The following is a 15,894-nucleotide window of genomic DNA, read 5'->3' as shown; positions in this document are numbered from 1 at the left end:
GCCCAATAGCCGTAGCGCCACCGTCCTGACGTCAGGACAGTGTTCAAATCTGGATCAGTTTTTATCAGATCCGTTGCAGCCCCTTTTTTAGAGATTTGGGTATGGAGGAAAATAGAGAGGGTTGTGTTTTCTGACACTTGGTGAGTTCCCTGGAACACCGGGGACACATATTCATGTAGAAAAGACGTACAAAAGTGCATTTTGCATGATAGGTCCCCTTTAAAGGACAGGAAACACTTTGTTTTATAGGTAACTGCCAGAGATGGGGTCGTTATTCAAAAAAAGTAATATATTACACATTACCTATTACTTTAAAAAAAAGTTATATATTACTTTACTTCGTTACTCTCTACATAAAGTCACTCGTTATTTTACTCGTTACTTTACTCGTTTCTTTACATTACTTTTGCACACCAATTTGTGTATAAAGTTTAGACACATTAAAGAGACCCTATTGTGCTTTTGGGGGTTTTCCCTCTCCTGTAGTTTGTTATATATGTTTGTATTCATGTAACTGGTCTGCAAACACTAACATCTCTGTGTTTTTTGCCCACACACTTGGCTTGTGTAACCATTGGCCAATCAGCAACCAAGGTAACTTTGACAATTGAAAACACATTGCATATATACCAGTGACGTGCGGTGAGGTTCATGGCTGGTGAGGCACTGACTCACTGAGTCAGATTTACAAATATTATATTTTGACCTTAATCGAAATATTCGGTTATTTTCAAAAGCTTTTTTAGTCTGATGCTTCGATTCATTTTAAACAGACCGTTCAACAAAAGGATACCCAAAATCTAAATATTGGATTGTTCTTTCTTAGTAAGATCCCATTTTCATTACAAATGTGGTCTTACCTTGACTTGAAGATGAATATAAGTCCATGCTATCCTTCTGGACAACAATCTCTATTACTTTTTTGTAAAAGTCCTCCTTATCTTCCTGTAGTTTCAAAAGTCTAGTTTGTTGTAGAGATGGGCGAGTCCTGATTCATCCGGATCATTAACCCGGATCCTAGAAATGAGCTGGTCATGACGAGTCTCCCCTCTCCATTAACCCGAGTCCTTGAGTCCCACACTTGGTGTGACGTACAAATTAAAACTATAAATTGCGTCACTCGCTACTCTCTTTATAACATGTAAAATCACATTACAACGTACCCCAGTCCACCTGCCTACCCTTTAGCAAGTAGGATAGCTGCCAGAAGTGATCGTTTGGCTCAGGGGAGGGGACGCGGATCAGTGAAACTTCCTGCAGACTCGTGGGGACTCAGAGGAGCCGACGGCTCCAACAGCAGACTCGCAGATTCGCAGATTCGCAGATTCGCAAATCCTGACTCGCTGCAACACACAGCGGATCAGACTCGTGCGGACTCGGAGCCGTAACCATATAGCAGCAGATCCAGAGACCCAGCAGACTCGTCGTCATGCACGAGTCCACAGCAGACTCGGATTCGCAAATCCTGACTCACTGTGTGTGCAACACACAGCAGAGCAGACTCGTGCGGACTCGGAGCCGTATATAGCAGCAGATCCAGAGACCCAGCAGACTCGTCCTCATGCACGAGTCAACAGCAGACTCAGATTTGCCAAATCGCAAAATAACCCTTTTTTTTGTGATCAACATTTTTTATTAAAGCAAAATACACTGTGTAGTGGAGGTTATTTATAACGTCAGTTTAATAGATAGATAGATAGATAGTACTTTATTGATCCCAAATTGGGAAATTGTTGTTGTTACAGCAGCATAAAAGGCATTTTACAATAAAACAAAACTACAAAATATACAAGAATAGAAATAAAAATAAAATATAAAATATACATGTCGAAATAGAAAATATACATGCAGATATTATATATATATATATATATATATACAAATATATATATATATTCAAAATATATGGAATAATAATATGCTCGTGAAATGCAACAACTTTTCGGTTTCACCAATAGGATTTCTACGGTCTTGGTCATGCTGACTCATATGACTCAAATGACTCGTATGATCCGGATCTCTTCAATGACTGACTCAGAAGACCCTGAGTCCGTAAAATGATCCGGATTTGCCATCTCTAGTTTGTTGTTACGTCTACCGTCTCTGCGTAGAATTACAGTAGCAACAAGAACCTGTGGGCTCACGTGCGCCCCCTTCAGTGCGGCAGAGGTTATGGCTGCCTCCCCTGGTGCTTTTTCATTGCCGTTGAGACCAACGAGCCTAAATATCATATATACGTGAAATAAGTTATTTAGAGACTATGGATGGCGAGGATAAATGTAATAAAGGGATCTACATACATTACATTGGTGACCTACAGTGAGATGGTAACAGGCATGCGCTTAGGGCCCGCTTTCCAGCCAGTTTCTGTGGGGTGACGCATTCTGAGGTGAGGCAGATCTCATCTGTGCCTCACCTGACTCCACAGTAACTGGCTTGAGCGCGCTCACAAAATAAGTGCCCGCGCTAAATTAGTGCCCGTGCTCCAGCAAGTTACTGTGGGCTTACGAGAGGCAGAGCTCGTCCCTGCCTCACTTCTCATCGCTCCCGTAGCGGAGCTCGGCAAATTTGCTGATTTTGACTATAAAAAGCGATTGGAATCATACATAAATCACATTTACAACACAGATCAGTGGAGACATTTTATTATTATTACTATTTCGTTTTTCTTTAGTTGTTTTTCCGTTACATTGGAGTATGACAGGTGAGGCTCTGCCTCCCCTGCCTCCACTGACTGCACGTTGCTGATATATACTTTGTATTATTTAACACATTTAAAAAGGTGCTTGCACTTCCTCGTGGCCTCAAAGTCGGCCATATTTACTGAAAAGGGGGCGTGGCTCTACTGGAGTCCATTTTATATCATGTGGAACACTGTGATTGGTTGAAAGAAATCCAATCAAATCAGTGTGTGCATTTGGGTGGAGTCATATGACACACAAACACAAACAAATAGATTTGACGCACTTTAACACACGCACATCATTATAATGCACACGCTCACACCCATCAAACTGGACACGCACACAGTGACACACACAGTGACACACATACACACACACACACACACACAGTGACACACACACACATTGACACACACACAGTGACACACACACAGTGACACACACACACACAGTGACACACACACAGTGACACACACACAGTGACACACACACAGTGACACACACAGCAACACAAACAGTGACACACACACACACACAGTGACACACACACAGTGACACACACACAGTTGACACACACACACACAGTGACACACACACAGTGACACACACACAGTGACACACACACAGTTGACACACACACACACACACAGTGACACACACAGTGACACACACACACACAGTGACACACACAGTGACACACACACAGTGACACACACACACACACACACACAGTGACACACACACAGTGACACACACACACAGTGACACACACACACACAGTGACACACACACAGTGACACACACACAGTTGACACACACACACACACACACACACAGTGACACACACAGTGACACACACACACAGTGACACACACAGTGACACACACACAGTGACACACACACACACACACACAGTGACACACACACAGTGACACACACACACAGCGACACACACACTCCTTGACCTGGTCGACCTTCAGTCTGAATGATTTCTGAAAAACTTCTTTGACCTCTCTGTAACCGGGTCAACACAGAGCCTTTATCCTGACACACACACACACACACACACACACACACACACACACACACACACACACACACACACACACACAGAAGACGTGACCTTCATAAGAAATAACCTCACTGTCGTTTGTTGTTCAGAGAAGTATCACAGGGAGACTTTAATACATATCAGCATTTCAAATATATTAGATATAATCTTTGTTGCACCAAGTTACTGAGACTCTGCAGCCATAAACACTATATATGTTTTATGTAGAACTCCCTCTGGAGGAAACACAGATTGTATCTGCAGACCATTTCCAGTCACTAAAACCTATAGAACACTACAGGAGAGGGAACACCACAGAATCAATTCAATTCAAAACCTTTATTTATCCAGGTGAAATCCCATTGAGATCATTGATCTCTTTTTCAAGGGAGACCTGCAGCAGTAGGTTCCACATGAAGACATACAAACATAAACAACAGAACAACAAAAGGACATCATACAGCAAAAAAGAATATGGACTCTTCACAGAAAGTTCTTCATTTCTTTCAGACCGGTTCATCTGTTCACCATCACAGGGACAAACATCTGTCCACAGACTCACAAAGTGAAACACAACTCGTCACACTGCTGATAAGAAAAGAGACAATAAAAGAGACAGACAGGGGACAGGAAGATGGAATAAAAAAGGACAAAAAAAGACAGAAAAGTGAAAGACAAATAAAAGTTTTGGAAAAAACACAGAAAGACAAAAAAAAAGACAGAAATAGACAGAAAAATATAAAAACTGAAAGACAAATAAAGGTTTTGGACTCAGTTCTTAAGTGAAGACTTTCCAGTTCCCATGTGGACCCCAGAGAGGGGAGTCAGAGAGGGGGGGAGGGGGGGGGGTCTCAGGAGCCAGGTGGTCTGAATACCCCCCCCCCCCCCCCCCCCCCTCATCTCCCCCGATCTCAAGAGGCGTTCAGGGCCCGGCTGCTCGGGGATTAACCTGAAGAGGGTCTGAGGGACTGAAAGGAAGCAGGAACCATTAAAGGGGGAACCATTAAAGGGGGGTTACATGGTTTAGTGTCCCCCCTCCTCACCCCCCCCCCCCTCAGTCAGAGACCTGTTGAAGCCACAGGTGTTTGTACCTGAGGAACACAGAACTTCTGCAGAGGTCTGAAGTGAATAAGATAAGACTTTATTCATTTCTGATGTTGCAGCAGAACTAAACTATTCTAAAATAGAAACATCTCAAAATAGAAATAGAAATAAAGCAGCATTAGAGAGTAAGACAGATATACAGATGACTGTGAAGATAACACATCTATAAACTGTCTGACAAATACAAAATAAATGTCCTTAATAAAATGTTACATTGAAGTTAAGTATTTGTTGTTACCAAAAGTAAATGTGTTGTTGTTGATCTGTCCCGTTAGATGCTGTAACGCTGCACATGTCTGTCCAGAAAGTGACTTGTACGCAGGAATGATCCAAGTCCAAGATGTTACCTGTATCTGATGATCCAAAGAACACCCATAAGTCCCGAAGCCTTCCCTATGGCCTGCTTGTTCTGCCTGGTATTAAACAGATGCCTCCTGGTGCTCTGCTCCCACCATCACCTGTCTCCAATATCAACCTTTTGTTTTTTAACAAGAAAAACCGTCTGGTGCTTTTCCTCCAAAAAATAAATCCAACCCGGGATTGATGCCTCTGGGAACGGGTTTGTAATGTCTGTCTTCCTCCCGGTGTCCTACCAAGTCGTCCCGTGCAGTAAACTGGATCCCAACGTGGTGTTTGTGTACTCTGAGCGCAGAGGAAACAGACTTCTACGCACGGAAATGATGAGGGGAAAAACTAGTCCTGTGCGTCTGTTTGTAACGAACATTACACATAAATAAAACGGTCAGTCTGTGGCAGATACAGTGCACAATCAAATGAATAGGCATGTAAGTAAACACAGGTCAGTATACAGATGATACAGGGAGAACAAAGTACATACATCTGAAAGAAAGCAATATAAACAATTGTGCCCAAAGATGCCTCAAAATAAAAAAGCATCAAAAAACGACTTTAACTCACAACTACGATTAGATCATATATCCTTTCTATATAAATTCATGTGAGTAGAATAAAGATCAGAGCCTAAAGACCGTCAGGGAGGAAACTCTTCTTCGGTGGTTTTTATTAATTAGAGACGCAAAAGACGAAATGACCTCCAGAATCAGATTATAGGAAAAGTTCAGATAACATATATTTTATTAATTCCAAAAGGTTTTAGTTACAGCAGCATGTAAAACAAAGTATGGCACATAATTAGACATAACAAAAACTGTATAAAATACACAATGATACAATATAAACATCTCAAAATAGAAAATAAAAACAGAAGTTAAAATATAAAAGTTGGCCGTGAGAAAAGATCTGTAAATATCTGACAGTTAAAACACTATAGACGGGATGAATCACAGCTAACACGATATAACAAAGTGGCATTTAGTGAGCAAGAATGGAGCATTTTAAACACACACGTCAAACTCAAGGCCCGCGTGCCAAATCAGGCCCGTGGTGGATTTAATTTCGGCCCGCAGGATAATTTGTAATTACTATTAGATCTGGCCCGCCGGTATATTGCACGCACACCTTCACTCCATCCTGAGGGTCTCCTCAGTTCAGAGCCTGAGCCCAAACATTGATGAACTTGTACCCAAGATGAGATGCCAAGTTTCTGGCTTGAACTAGCATCACAGAGCAGCACACTGAGTTTACATGGATGTTTCCTTCTGCACTTTCTTTCTTGAGACAACAGGGCATGTTTGGTTTTCTCTTTGAGGGGAATTGTTTTTTTGAAGCTGTTGTTGGCCTGTGGAGAAATGTAATCATAAGAAATGACTCTGCAGATAGAGCCATAAGAAATGAATGCAACTGATTATTTAATGTTTAATGTTGTTTTTATAGGCAATCATTTAAGCTTTGTTAGTTCCAGGTTCAATATGTGCAATAAGTTCATTTCAATACGTTGCAATAAACATTGAACCAGTCCGGCCCTCGACTAGTACCCATTTTTTTATTTTGACCCACTGTGTATTTGAGTTTGCCCCCCCTGGTTTTAAAGGAAAATAAAGATCTGAATTTATATTTTTTCTGCATATTTTTTACATGTTTTTACAGGAAAATATTTTAATTGAAAGAAAAGTCATTATTAAATACATTAAACTCTTTAGGAATACTGGATAAAAAGCCTTAGTTTGTAAAGGCCTTAAACAAGGGGACTAAAAGATAAAGAGTTCAATCATAAAGTACCTTAATTAAGGGATATTATAAGAGTTAACATCGCCTTAGAGTTAAATTAATTCAACTTAAACTCAGTATTACCACAGAGATATTATGGGAATATAACACATGCCCAAACAGTGTCTTTATATTAAGCATAACACGACTTTAGTACAATTAATTACACTTAAATTCGTTATAAATAGACATTACACCGTAAGGGAATATTAAGAAATAACATTAATTCGACATTAAGATGGGGAATCAGAGAGTTAAATAGATGGTACATTTGGAGCCTGTATAATAATAATAAAAATATATACCTTATAATATCGGCTGTAATTAATAGACTTTCTACATGAAACACCTGGAAACATTTGTTATAATTAGAAAGTAGAATAAAGGCTTAATTACATTATAATTCTGTATTATACCATCACAAACTTAGGCCTAAAAATAATATAGATTTCTTATAATATCGGCTGTAATAAATAGTAGACTTTCTATATTAAACACCTGTAAAAATCAGCTGTTTTTCTCCCCGGTGCTCCCGGTCCTCTCCGGCGGGGTTTCCTCTCCTCTCTGCCCGCAGAAGCAGCTCTGATCCCGGCTGCAGATCCGCGGAGGTCCCGCCCGGTCCTCTGGAGCTCCGGAGAGAGAAACAGAGAGCCGTTTATAATCAGGGACAGTACCGAGAGAGCACGTGGGGTGACGTTAGGTGACGTAAGGTGACGTGACGCACAGGTCAGCAGGTGATTGGCTGCTCGGCCTGCTCGTTTTACAGGTGCATTATATCTATTATAATAAGTTTATTGATTTATTAATTGAAGAGGAAGATGCGGGGAAATATGTTTGGATGCTCAGAAAATACAGCTAGAAGAGGGGAATTTTTTATTATTAGGATTCTGGAGGATAACATATACTAAAGTAATTAAATTCATATTGAAAGTTAAAAGGTTTGAGAGAAAGGTTTAAATTAACGAAAAACGAGGTCGGTTGCTTTTACTTTAATTAATGTCTTTGTTTGATTTTATGGGCCTAAAAATAACCCTCATTTATTTTTCTGTGATTTAACAAATTTATAATCCGATCTCATTATTAGTTGTTTCTTAATAAATAAACAATAATGAAAAATAAATCATTTTGAGGTTAAAATCTTTCAAAAGTCAAGACATTTTCGCAGTTTTGACATTTTCTGAATCGAAAAGTGAGTTAATTTCCACTTTTGTCAGAAAAAGAGACATGCATATTAAACATAAATAAGACACCATTATAATGTGTTATACATTATCATAAATAAAGTGTAAGATGGTAAATATAACATCGTAAAATTGAGTGTTAATTTACAAAAAAACACTGAATCTGCGTTTTAAAATATATTTTTTGACCTCAACTTTCGAAACTCCTATAAACAAAACAATAAATTAAAACTTAAGTAAGTTATTAAAAACAGGGAATATAACTGCAGCTTCATTCGCCTCCATTCATGCGTAATTGGATATGAAAGTGACTTGTGCGCAAAACAGGGGAAATTAGTGAAAAGAGGTCAAAATTAATACAAATACGGATAGCAAGTTTGAAATAAATTACTTTTCCAAACAATAAAAGTTCTAAAAATGTAAAATAAATACAAATATGGAGGAAAATATTCAACTTTCATAACTGCTTATTTTTGTATGACTGACTATAAGTCATTACGCATAACGAGTTTTACTTTTTAATATATTTTACTTGAGTAAAATACTGAATATTGGAGTTTATTTGTAACAGAATATTTTTACAATGAGTTATTGACACTTTAACTTCTTCCACCACTTCATAAATGGGATGACACATGTTGGTATTCAAGTAAATGAACAAAAAGTGACTTTTAGGGATATTGTGCCTCCGCGGAAGAAGAAGAAAGAAAGTAGGTCCAAAACATTTGACTTACTGAGTCTTTTTGGATAGAAAAAAGTGTTCAACAACTTTAATCCTGTGTTTTTAAAATAGATATGTTTTGATGAACTAAACAAAAGGTGAAGTTCATCAACAAACTATTTTAAAGTCACTGAAAAAACTCAAACAGAAGCAGTAGAAAGTAGGTCCAAAGATTTAATATATGATTCTGAAATGGGCCATTACGCACAACGAGTACTTTTGGCACATCTCGATGCCAATACTTAAGATACTGAATATTGGAGTGTATTTGTATTTTGTTCCAAATCTCACAAACCAAACACATCCGCGGAAGAAGAAGAAGAAAGAAAGAAAGAAAGAAAGTAGGTCCAATCCATTTCCCTCCTCTCACCTCTGTAATGTCAGCTCTCTATTGTCGGTGTCGCTCCGCCTCTCCGAGTTAAGCACAGCTCCTCCCGGTCAGCTGTATTTTCTCCCCGGGACGCAGCAGCAGCAGAAGAAGAACCGGAGGGAGGGAGGGAGTCTCCAGGACAAAAACCCCCTGTCACAACCAGGCAGAGCGCACCATGTCCTTCAGCCCCAAACACTCCACCTCCACCTCCACCCCATTCTCAGTCAGCGACATTTTGAGCCCCATGGAGGAAAGTTACCGGAGGTTCGGCGGGATGGAAGCCGCGGCGGGGAGCCTCTCTTACCGGCAGCCTCAAGTCTCTCAGCCCGGTACGCAGCAGCACCTCCATCACCACCACCACCACCATCACCACATGTCCTCCTCTTCATCCTCACCCTCCTCCTCCTCTTCCTCAGCAGCAGCAGTGGGACCAGGGGGACCGTATCACCACCACCACCACCACGTCCCCGCGGGAGTGCCGCAGTTCTCCGGGGCCGTCGGAGGCTTCTGCGGCGGAGGGATCGGCACCGTGGGAGACCTGCCGTCCTACCAGGAGACGGTACGCGGAGGCGGGGCGGCCTGGTACAGCACCCCGGAGCCCCGGTACCAGACGAGTAAGAGCAGATTGAAATACAAGTTTACTTTTATTTATATCTCAGGTTTTTGCAGCAACCTGGAGCCCCGATTTTTCTTTAAATCTCTGGTTTTAAAAGGAACATAATGTGCTTTTACGCACAATGGAAACATGCGTAATGTTTGTTGGCCTGGTACAGCAACCCGGAGCACCAAACCAAACCAGTAAGGGCAGCTTAAAATTATTATTTTAGATCGGAGGGTAAATCAACATAACAGAAGAAAATGAACGGTGGCACGTGTTATTGTATTGTTGTATTGTATTGATTATGTACTAACACAATCATTATAGGATTCATTTATATTGTGTTTTTTTGTATAGCCGTCACCATTTATTAAGAGGCTAATCCATGTGAGCCCCGATACCAGACCAGTGAGAGCAGATTTAAATATAACTTAATCTGAGGTTTTAAAAAGGAAATAATGCGCTTTTACGCACGATGGAAAAAGGCGTAATGTTCCCAAAACGTGTCCAAACTTAAGCGTACTTTATATTTGATATAATATCTGTATTTCTTCTATTATACACTACAAACCTTTTCACAATGCAGTTAAACTTTAAATAAAAGTATGAAGCTTATATTCTGAGCAGCAGTGAAATGAAATAAGACGATGAATAAAAAGTGATACTAATAAATAGATAATAATTGTAAAAGTTTCTGTGGTTTTAATAACTTATTATTATTGATCACAGTGAGTGACCACAGTGTGTCTGGTCCTCCACAAGGACTGATTTCTTTAAATGTTTAATCTCTTTTAATATAAAGGTGTACAGATGAACAGCTCCTAATACTTTAATTAAAGTCACTCAATTATCCGTAAATTATTTTGAAGATTGAAAGATTTTTTCCACTCAAATGTAAGTATTAAATTCTTAAATCGACCGTTTCTTAATTAAAAATGCGTATTAATAAAAAGCCATTAAATGCATGGCTTACCTGTCTGAACATCCTTTGTTTCGAAACTCACAATGAATATCCCTCCTCTGTTATATTAAGATTAGATGAAAATAGTGCAACGCAATGCACTTTGCATCCAACCAGAAAGTGCAAAGAGTCAATAAAGTGCACGAGGTTACAGAATATCCTCCTATTGATTACAGCATCACCGTACATGCATATTAAATAAATACTTAAGGTGTAGGCTGTAGGCTCTATATGTTATAATGCAACATTAAGTAAGACGGGCCTAGCAAACAGTCTCTCTAATTGTACGAAACATAACATAAACAGGAAGTGGCTTTGAAGGCCATAACATCTAATACTTTTAAAGCTGTGATTAAAGACGTTTTCTTTATTTAATTTCCCCTTTATTTAATCCTTAAATATATAAAAGAACAAGCATTACATCCTCCAATACCCATATCATTTAAAAGGCTTATAAGAAGATGTTTAATTGAGTTCTTTATCCATAATTGTTTCCTAATTAACAAAAGTATAACAAACGATTTAATTAACTAGATAATGTTCAACGATGTGATTATTACTCGTTTTTTAAATGTTATATAATTCATTTTCTCTCCCCTTTAATTCATTCTTAAAGGCACTCATTTTCTAATTCAAACTAACATCTGTTAAAAGCCTTTAAAGCAGGGGTGTTAAACTCAAGGCCCGGGGGCCAAATCCGGCCGTGACTTCATTTTATGCGGCCCCACAAGAGCTTGCGAAGAATATAATATGTTTACTATATGGTGGAATGCTACTTTAAAGAAGCACGTTGCCCATAAACTACATGTCCCACAATGCATCTCAAAGTTGACTTTTCTTCTCAGAATCTGATTGTTTTTCAAAATGTCACTTTTTTTTTTTATTTTGACTTTTTTTCCAGAATTTGGCTTTTCTTTTTAAATCCTTTTGTGACATTCTCACTGAAGAGACTTATGAAGTTATTACCCTATCCGATAATAATCCAATGCAGACGGCAATAATGTAATATAATACATTATTTTATATATATTAAATATTTATATATGTATTTTTTGTATGTATATAAAACTGGCCCTTTGAGTGCAACCATGATGCTAATGTGGCCCGAGATGAAATTGAGTTGACCATAATGTTTTCCAACACATTCTCACTCCCAACTCGCACTATAGGGACGTTATGTCAGGATCCCTTGGCGTCACTATCAAACGCAGTGGGGGGCCCTTTAGCGTCGATTTTCAACTATCAGGGAGTCCCGTTGACTTGCATGGAGCTCCCTGAACGTTGGGATCGCGGAGAAATGCTCTGTCTGCGCAGACCCATTCTCACAGCGTTTATCAACCTTTTTCTGACTCAATATCAAGACACACTTATTGTTTCTACTTCTTTATTTTAATTGTATAATGTCTGACTTTAGTTGCCGTCAGTTAGGGGGAGAGTAGGTGTTTACACACATTTTTAAAGAAGGGATAATTTATGTTTTCTTGAGTTAAATTCATTTTTTAACTTTCCTTAGATAGATAGGGTGGGAGGGATGAACCCCTCTGTAATGGTCTCACATGCAGAGCACACAGTGAAATGTGTTCTCTGCTTTTAACCCATCCTAGCACCAGGAGTCTAGTACTAGGAGCAGTGGGCAGCTATTGCACAGCGCCCGGGGAGCAATGGGAGTGAGGGGGGAAGGGGGATGTCCAGTGCCTTGCTTAAGGGCACCACGGCAGGGCAGGAGGTGAACTGGGACCTCTCCAAGTAGCAGTCCACACTCCATATTTTAGGTCTGTTCGGGGACTTGAACCGGCGACCCTACGGCTCACAGTCCAAGCCCCTACTGACTGAGCCACTGCCGGACAGTTGAATTAGTTAATTGCCTTCTAATCCAAAAATGTATTTATAAGTAAAATGATTGTTCTTTCCCCATTCTTTCATTCTTAAAATCCAATATTTTCCAATTAAAACGAATATAACAATCCATTAATAAGGACCGTGGTTGTTAAGCAACATTTAAGGATAATAGTTGTTTTTTTTCATCAGTAAAACAACTTCCTTTCCTCCTCCTCTTAATTCTGAAATGTTTTATTAGCCTGGTTGAAAAGGTATTTATAATAAGCCATTTAATTCATCAAGGCCATTAGGATGTTATACTAGAGTTATACTGCTTTTAATCTGTAAGTAATGTTGTGTTTTTTATATTTTAAGTGTGTTTTCATTATTTTTTAAAGCATGTCTGAGTATCTCGAAAGCGCTCTATAAATAAAATGCATCATTATTATTATAAAATGTTGAGGATGAGATTCTTTGAAATAGTTTCCTAATCAAAATATGCATAACTTTTTATAAAAGGCTTTTATTATTATGTTATGTTTGATACATGCAATACTATGATTATTACTGATTTAAGTGAATTGTATTTCCCCTTATTTTAAGATGTAATTGGGCATAGTTTAAAATTAATAAGTATTACATTCATCGTTTAAGGATTTGATTACTGCTGTTGTCTTCATTTCTTTCCCATTCATTTTAATAGAATAACAATCCATTCATAATAAGCACAATGTTTGATAAGACTGGTTTCAGGATGTCAGTATCGGATGTTTTCTTGAGTAATACCTTTCTTTCTTTCCCGTGTATTTTAATGTAATAGAAAAACAATCCATTAGCAATGTTTGACTCATTTAAAGAAAACCATGTTTCCTTGAGTTCTTTCTCTCCCCATGTTTCTATCCAATCAACGATCGTTTCTCCTCTAAGTCTCCAGGTTCATGAACCCCTCGGGAGGGATGAACATGTCCGGGATGGTGAGCAGTTTGTCCGGCATGGATCCCTGCAACAAGTCCATGGTGACCATGCACGCGAATCCGCGGAGGAAGCGGCGCGTGCTCTTCTCGCAGGCGCAGGTGTACGAGCTGGAGCGGCGCTTCAAGCAGCAGAAGTACCTGTCCGCGCCAGAGAGGGAACACCTGGCCGGACTCATCCACCTGAGCCCCAACCAGGTGAAGATATGGTTCCAGAACCACCGGTACAAACTGAAGCGGCAGAACAAGGACAAAGTGCCGCAGCAGGAAGGAGGAGGAAACACCGCTGAAGGTCTTTGCGCAACGACGCACCGCTCCTCCTCCGTGTCCCCGGTGCTCTCCAAGACCGGTAAAAGCTGCCAGGATGAGTCCAGCCACACCGGAAACAGACGGGTGGAGGTTCTGCTCGCAAGCGGAAACCCGCGTTCCTCCGCAGAGGTGCTGGATGATTTGTCCCAAAGTCCGCCGCTCGGCCTTCATGGACAGATCAACATGACGCAGACGGACGCGGCGCTAATCGAGTACACGAACAGCATGATGGGGTCCAATTTACTGTACGGGAGGACTTGGTAGGGACACCGGGAGGAAGAGAGACATTTACCCGTTCTGAGAGGCATAAATCCCGGGTTGGATTTCTCTTTGGGAGGACAAAAAAGTCGCACAAGAGTTTTTTCTTTTCTTATTATTTCCGTGCGTAAAAGTCTGTTTCTTTTACGCACCGAGCACACAAACAGCATGACGGGGTCCATTTTACTCTATGGGAGGACTTGGTGGGGACACCGGGAGGAAGACAGACTTTTACCCGTTCTGAGAGGTATAAATCCCGGGTTGGATTTCTTTTTTGGGAGGAGAAAGAAAAAAGCACCAGACTGTTTTTCTCGTCTTTTTACTCACCATAAAAGTCTGGTTCCTTTACGCACAGAGTACACAAACGGCATTATGGGGTCCAATTTACTGTACAGGAGGACTTGGTGGGGACACCGGGAGGAAGACAGACTTTTACCCGTTCTGAGAGGCTTAACTCCCGGGTTGGATTTCTTTTTTGGGAGGAGAAAAAAGACGCACAAGACTAGTTTTTCCCCTCATCATTTCCGTGCGTAAAAGTCTGTTTCCTCTGCGCTCAGAGTACACAAACACCACGTTGGGATCCAATTTACTGCACGGGACGACTTGGTAGGGACACCGGGAGGAAGACGAACATTAAAAACCCGTTCTCAGAGGCATCAACCCCGAATTGGATTTCTTTTTTGGAGGAAAAGCACCAGACGGTTTTTGTCATTTTTTCCATGCGTAAAAGTCTGGTTCCTTTACGCACACAGGGACACTAAAGAGCAATACCGTGCTAACAATGAACTTTAAATGACAGCCTTGGACTGAATGTTAATACTCTTCCTCTTTAAAATACTTTTTTTTTGTAACTGACAAAATGTGAATGCTGCTGCGTTTAAAGGGGGATGAGCCACTTTCCCTTTTTCATCCAATTACGCAAATTAAATTATTGCAGGTTTATATATAAAAGGTGAAGCACTAGAGGCCGGTTTGAAAACATTATCCCACATATTTTCATTTCCAGTAAATCATTCATTTTTCTGTCACATTTTTGTTTTGAATAAATGATATTTGCATTTTGGATATTTTAATGTTTTGTTGAAGCAAATACTTTAAACATTTGAATCATTAAATGTTATTAATATCATAATTATTAATAACAGCTGCTTTTCAAAAAGACTGATTTTGGATATAAATGTTTTTTTTTACTGAAGAAATCTTCAAATGTTCTGCATTTAAATCTCAAAAATCACCTTTTTTAAAATATGTTAAAGTGTAAAGTGAAATTTAAGGGTGAATTTGAAGTAAGAAAAACTCCTTTAAGGGTCAGGTAATTCCTGAAAGACAAATAAAACCTGATATCATTTAAAAGTAAATATTGAGTTTTATTACGAATTAAAGTCGGTATTCCTGTCCAATTAAGGTGATATTTAAGGGTGATTTTAAGTGGAAAAAAGTCCTTTATTGGCGAGATAATTCCTGTCAGACACATTAAACCTTATAAGAAAATTTAAAAATGTATCTTGAGTTTTAATACAAAACAAGTGAAGATTAAAGCCTTTAGTAGTAATTTAAGGGTGAATTTAAGTGTTGAATTGAATAAAATGTTACGGTTGATTTAAAGAAAAAGTATTTTATGTTAGGGATAATTCCTGTTGGACAAATATCACTAAATAATAATAATAATCATATCATCATTAAAAAGGAATCTTGATTATATTGAGAATTTAAAGTCTGTATTTCTGTCTAAGTTAGAATT

At 39.3% G+C, this 15,894-nt stretch overlaps 1 protein-coding gene across 2 annotated transcripts; it reads left to right on the top strand.

Moving 5' to 3' along the window:
• The first annotated feature begins 9,368 nt into the window (after window positions 1-9,368).
• Window positions 9,369-15,216, top strand: nkx2.4b (NK2 homeobox 4b). Of its 2 annotated transcripts, XM_034123840.1 has the most exons (3): window positions 9,369-9,567; window positions 9,655-9,852; window positions 13,543-15,216. In XM_034123840.1, exons 1-3 carry the CDS (start codon window positions 9,414-9,416, stop codon window positions 14,157-14,159), a joined length of 969 nt encoding a protein of 322 aa, XP_033979731.1. In that variant the 5' UTR covers window positions 9,369-9,413; the 3' UTR covers window positions 14,160-15,216. The 2 variants fall into 2 exon arrangements, with proteins under 2 accessions (XP_033979731.1, XP_033979730.1); XM_034123839.1 differs by having other exon boundaries at window positions 9,369-9,852.
• The last annotated feature ends 678 nt before the right edge of the window (window positions 15,217-15,894 follow it).

The sequence above is a fragment of the Trematomus bernacchii genome, unplaced genomic scaffold (genome assembly GCF_902827165.1).
Source record: "Trematomus bernacchii unplaced genomic scaffold, fTreBer1.1, whole genome shotgun sequence".
NCBI lineage: Eukaryota > Metazoa > Chordata > Actinopteri > Perciformes > Nototheniidae > Trematomus > Trematomus bernacchii.
This window is presented reverse-complemented; position numbering and strand designations above follow the sequence as displayed.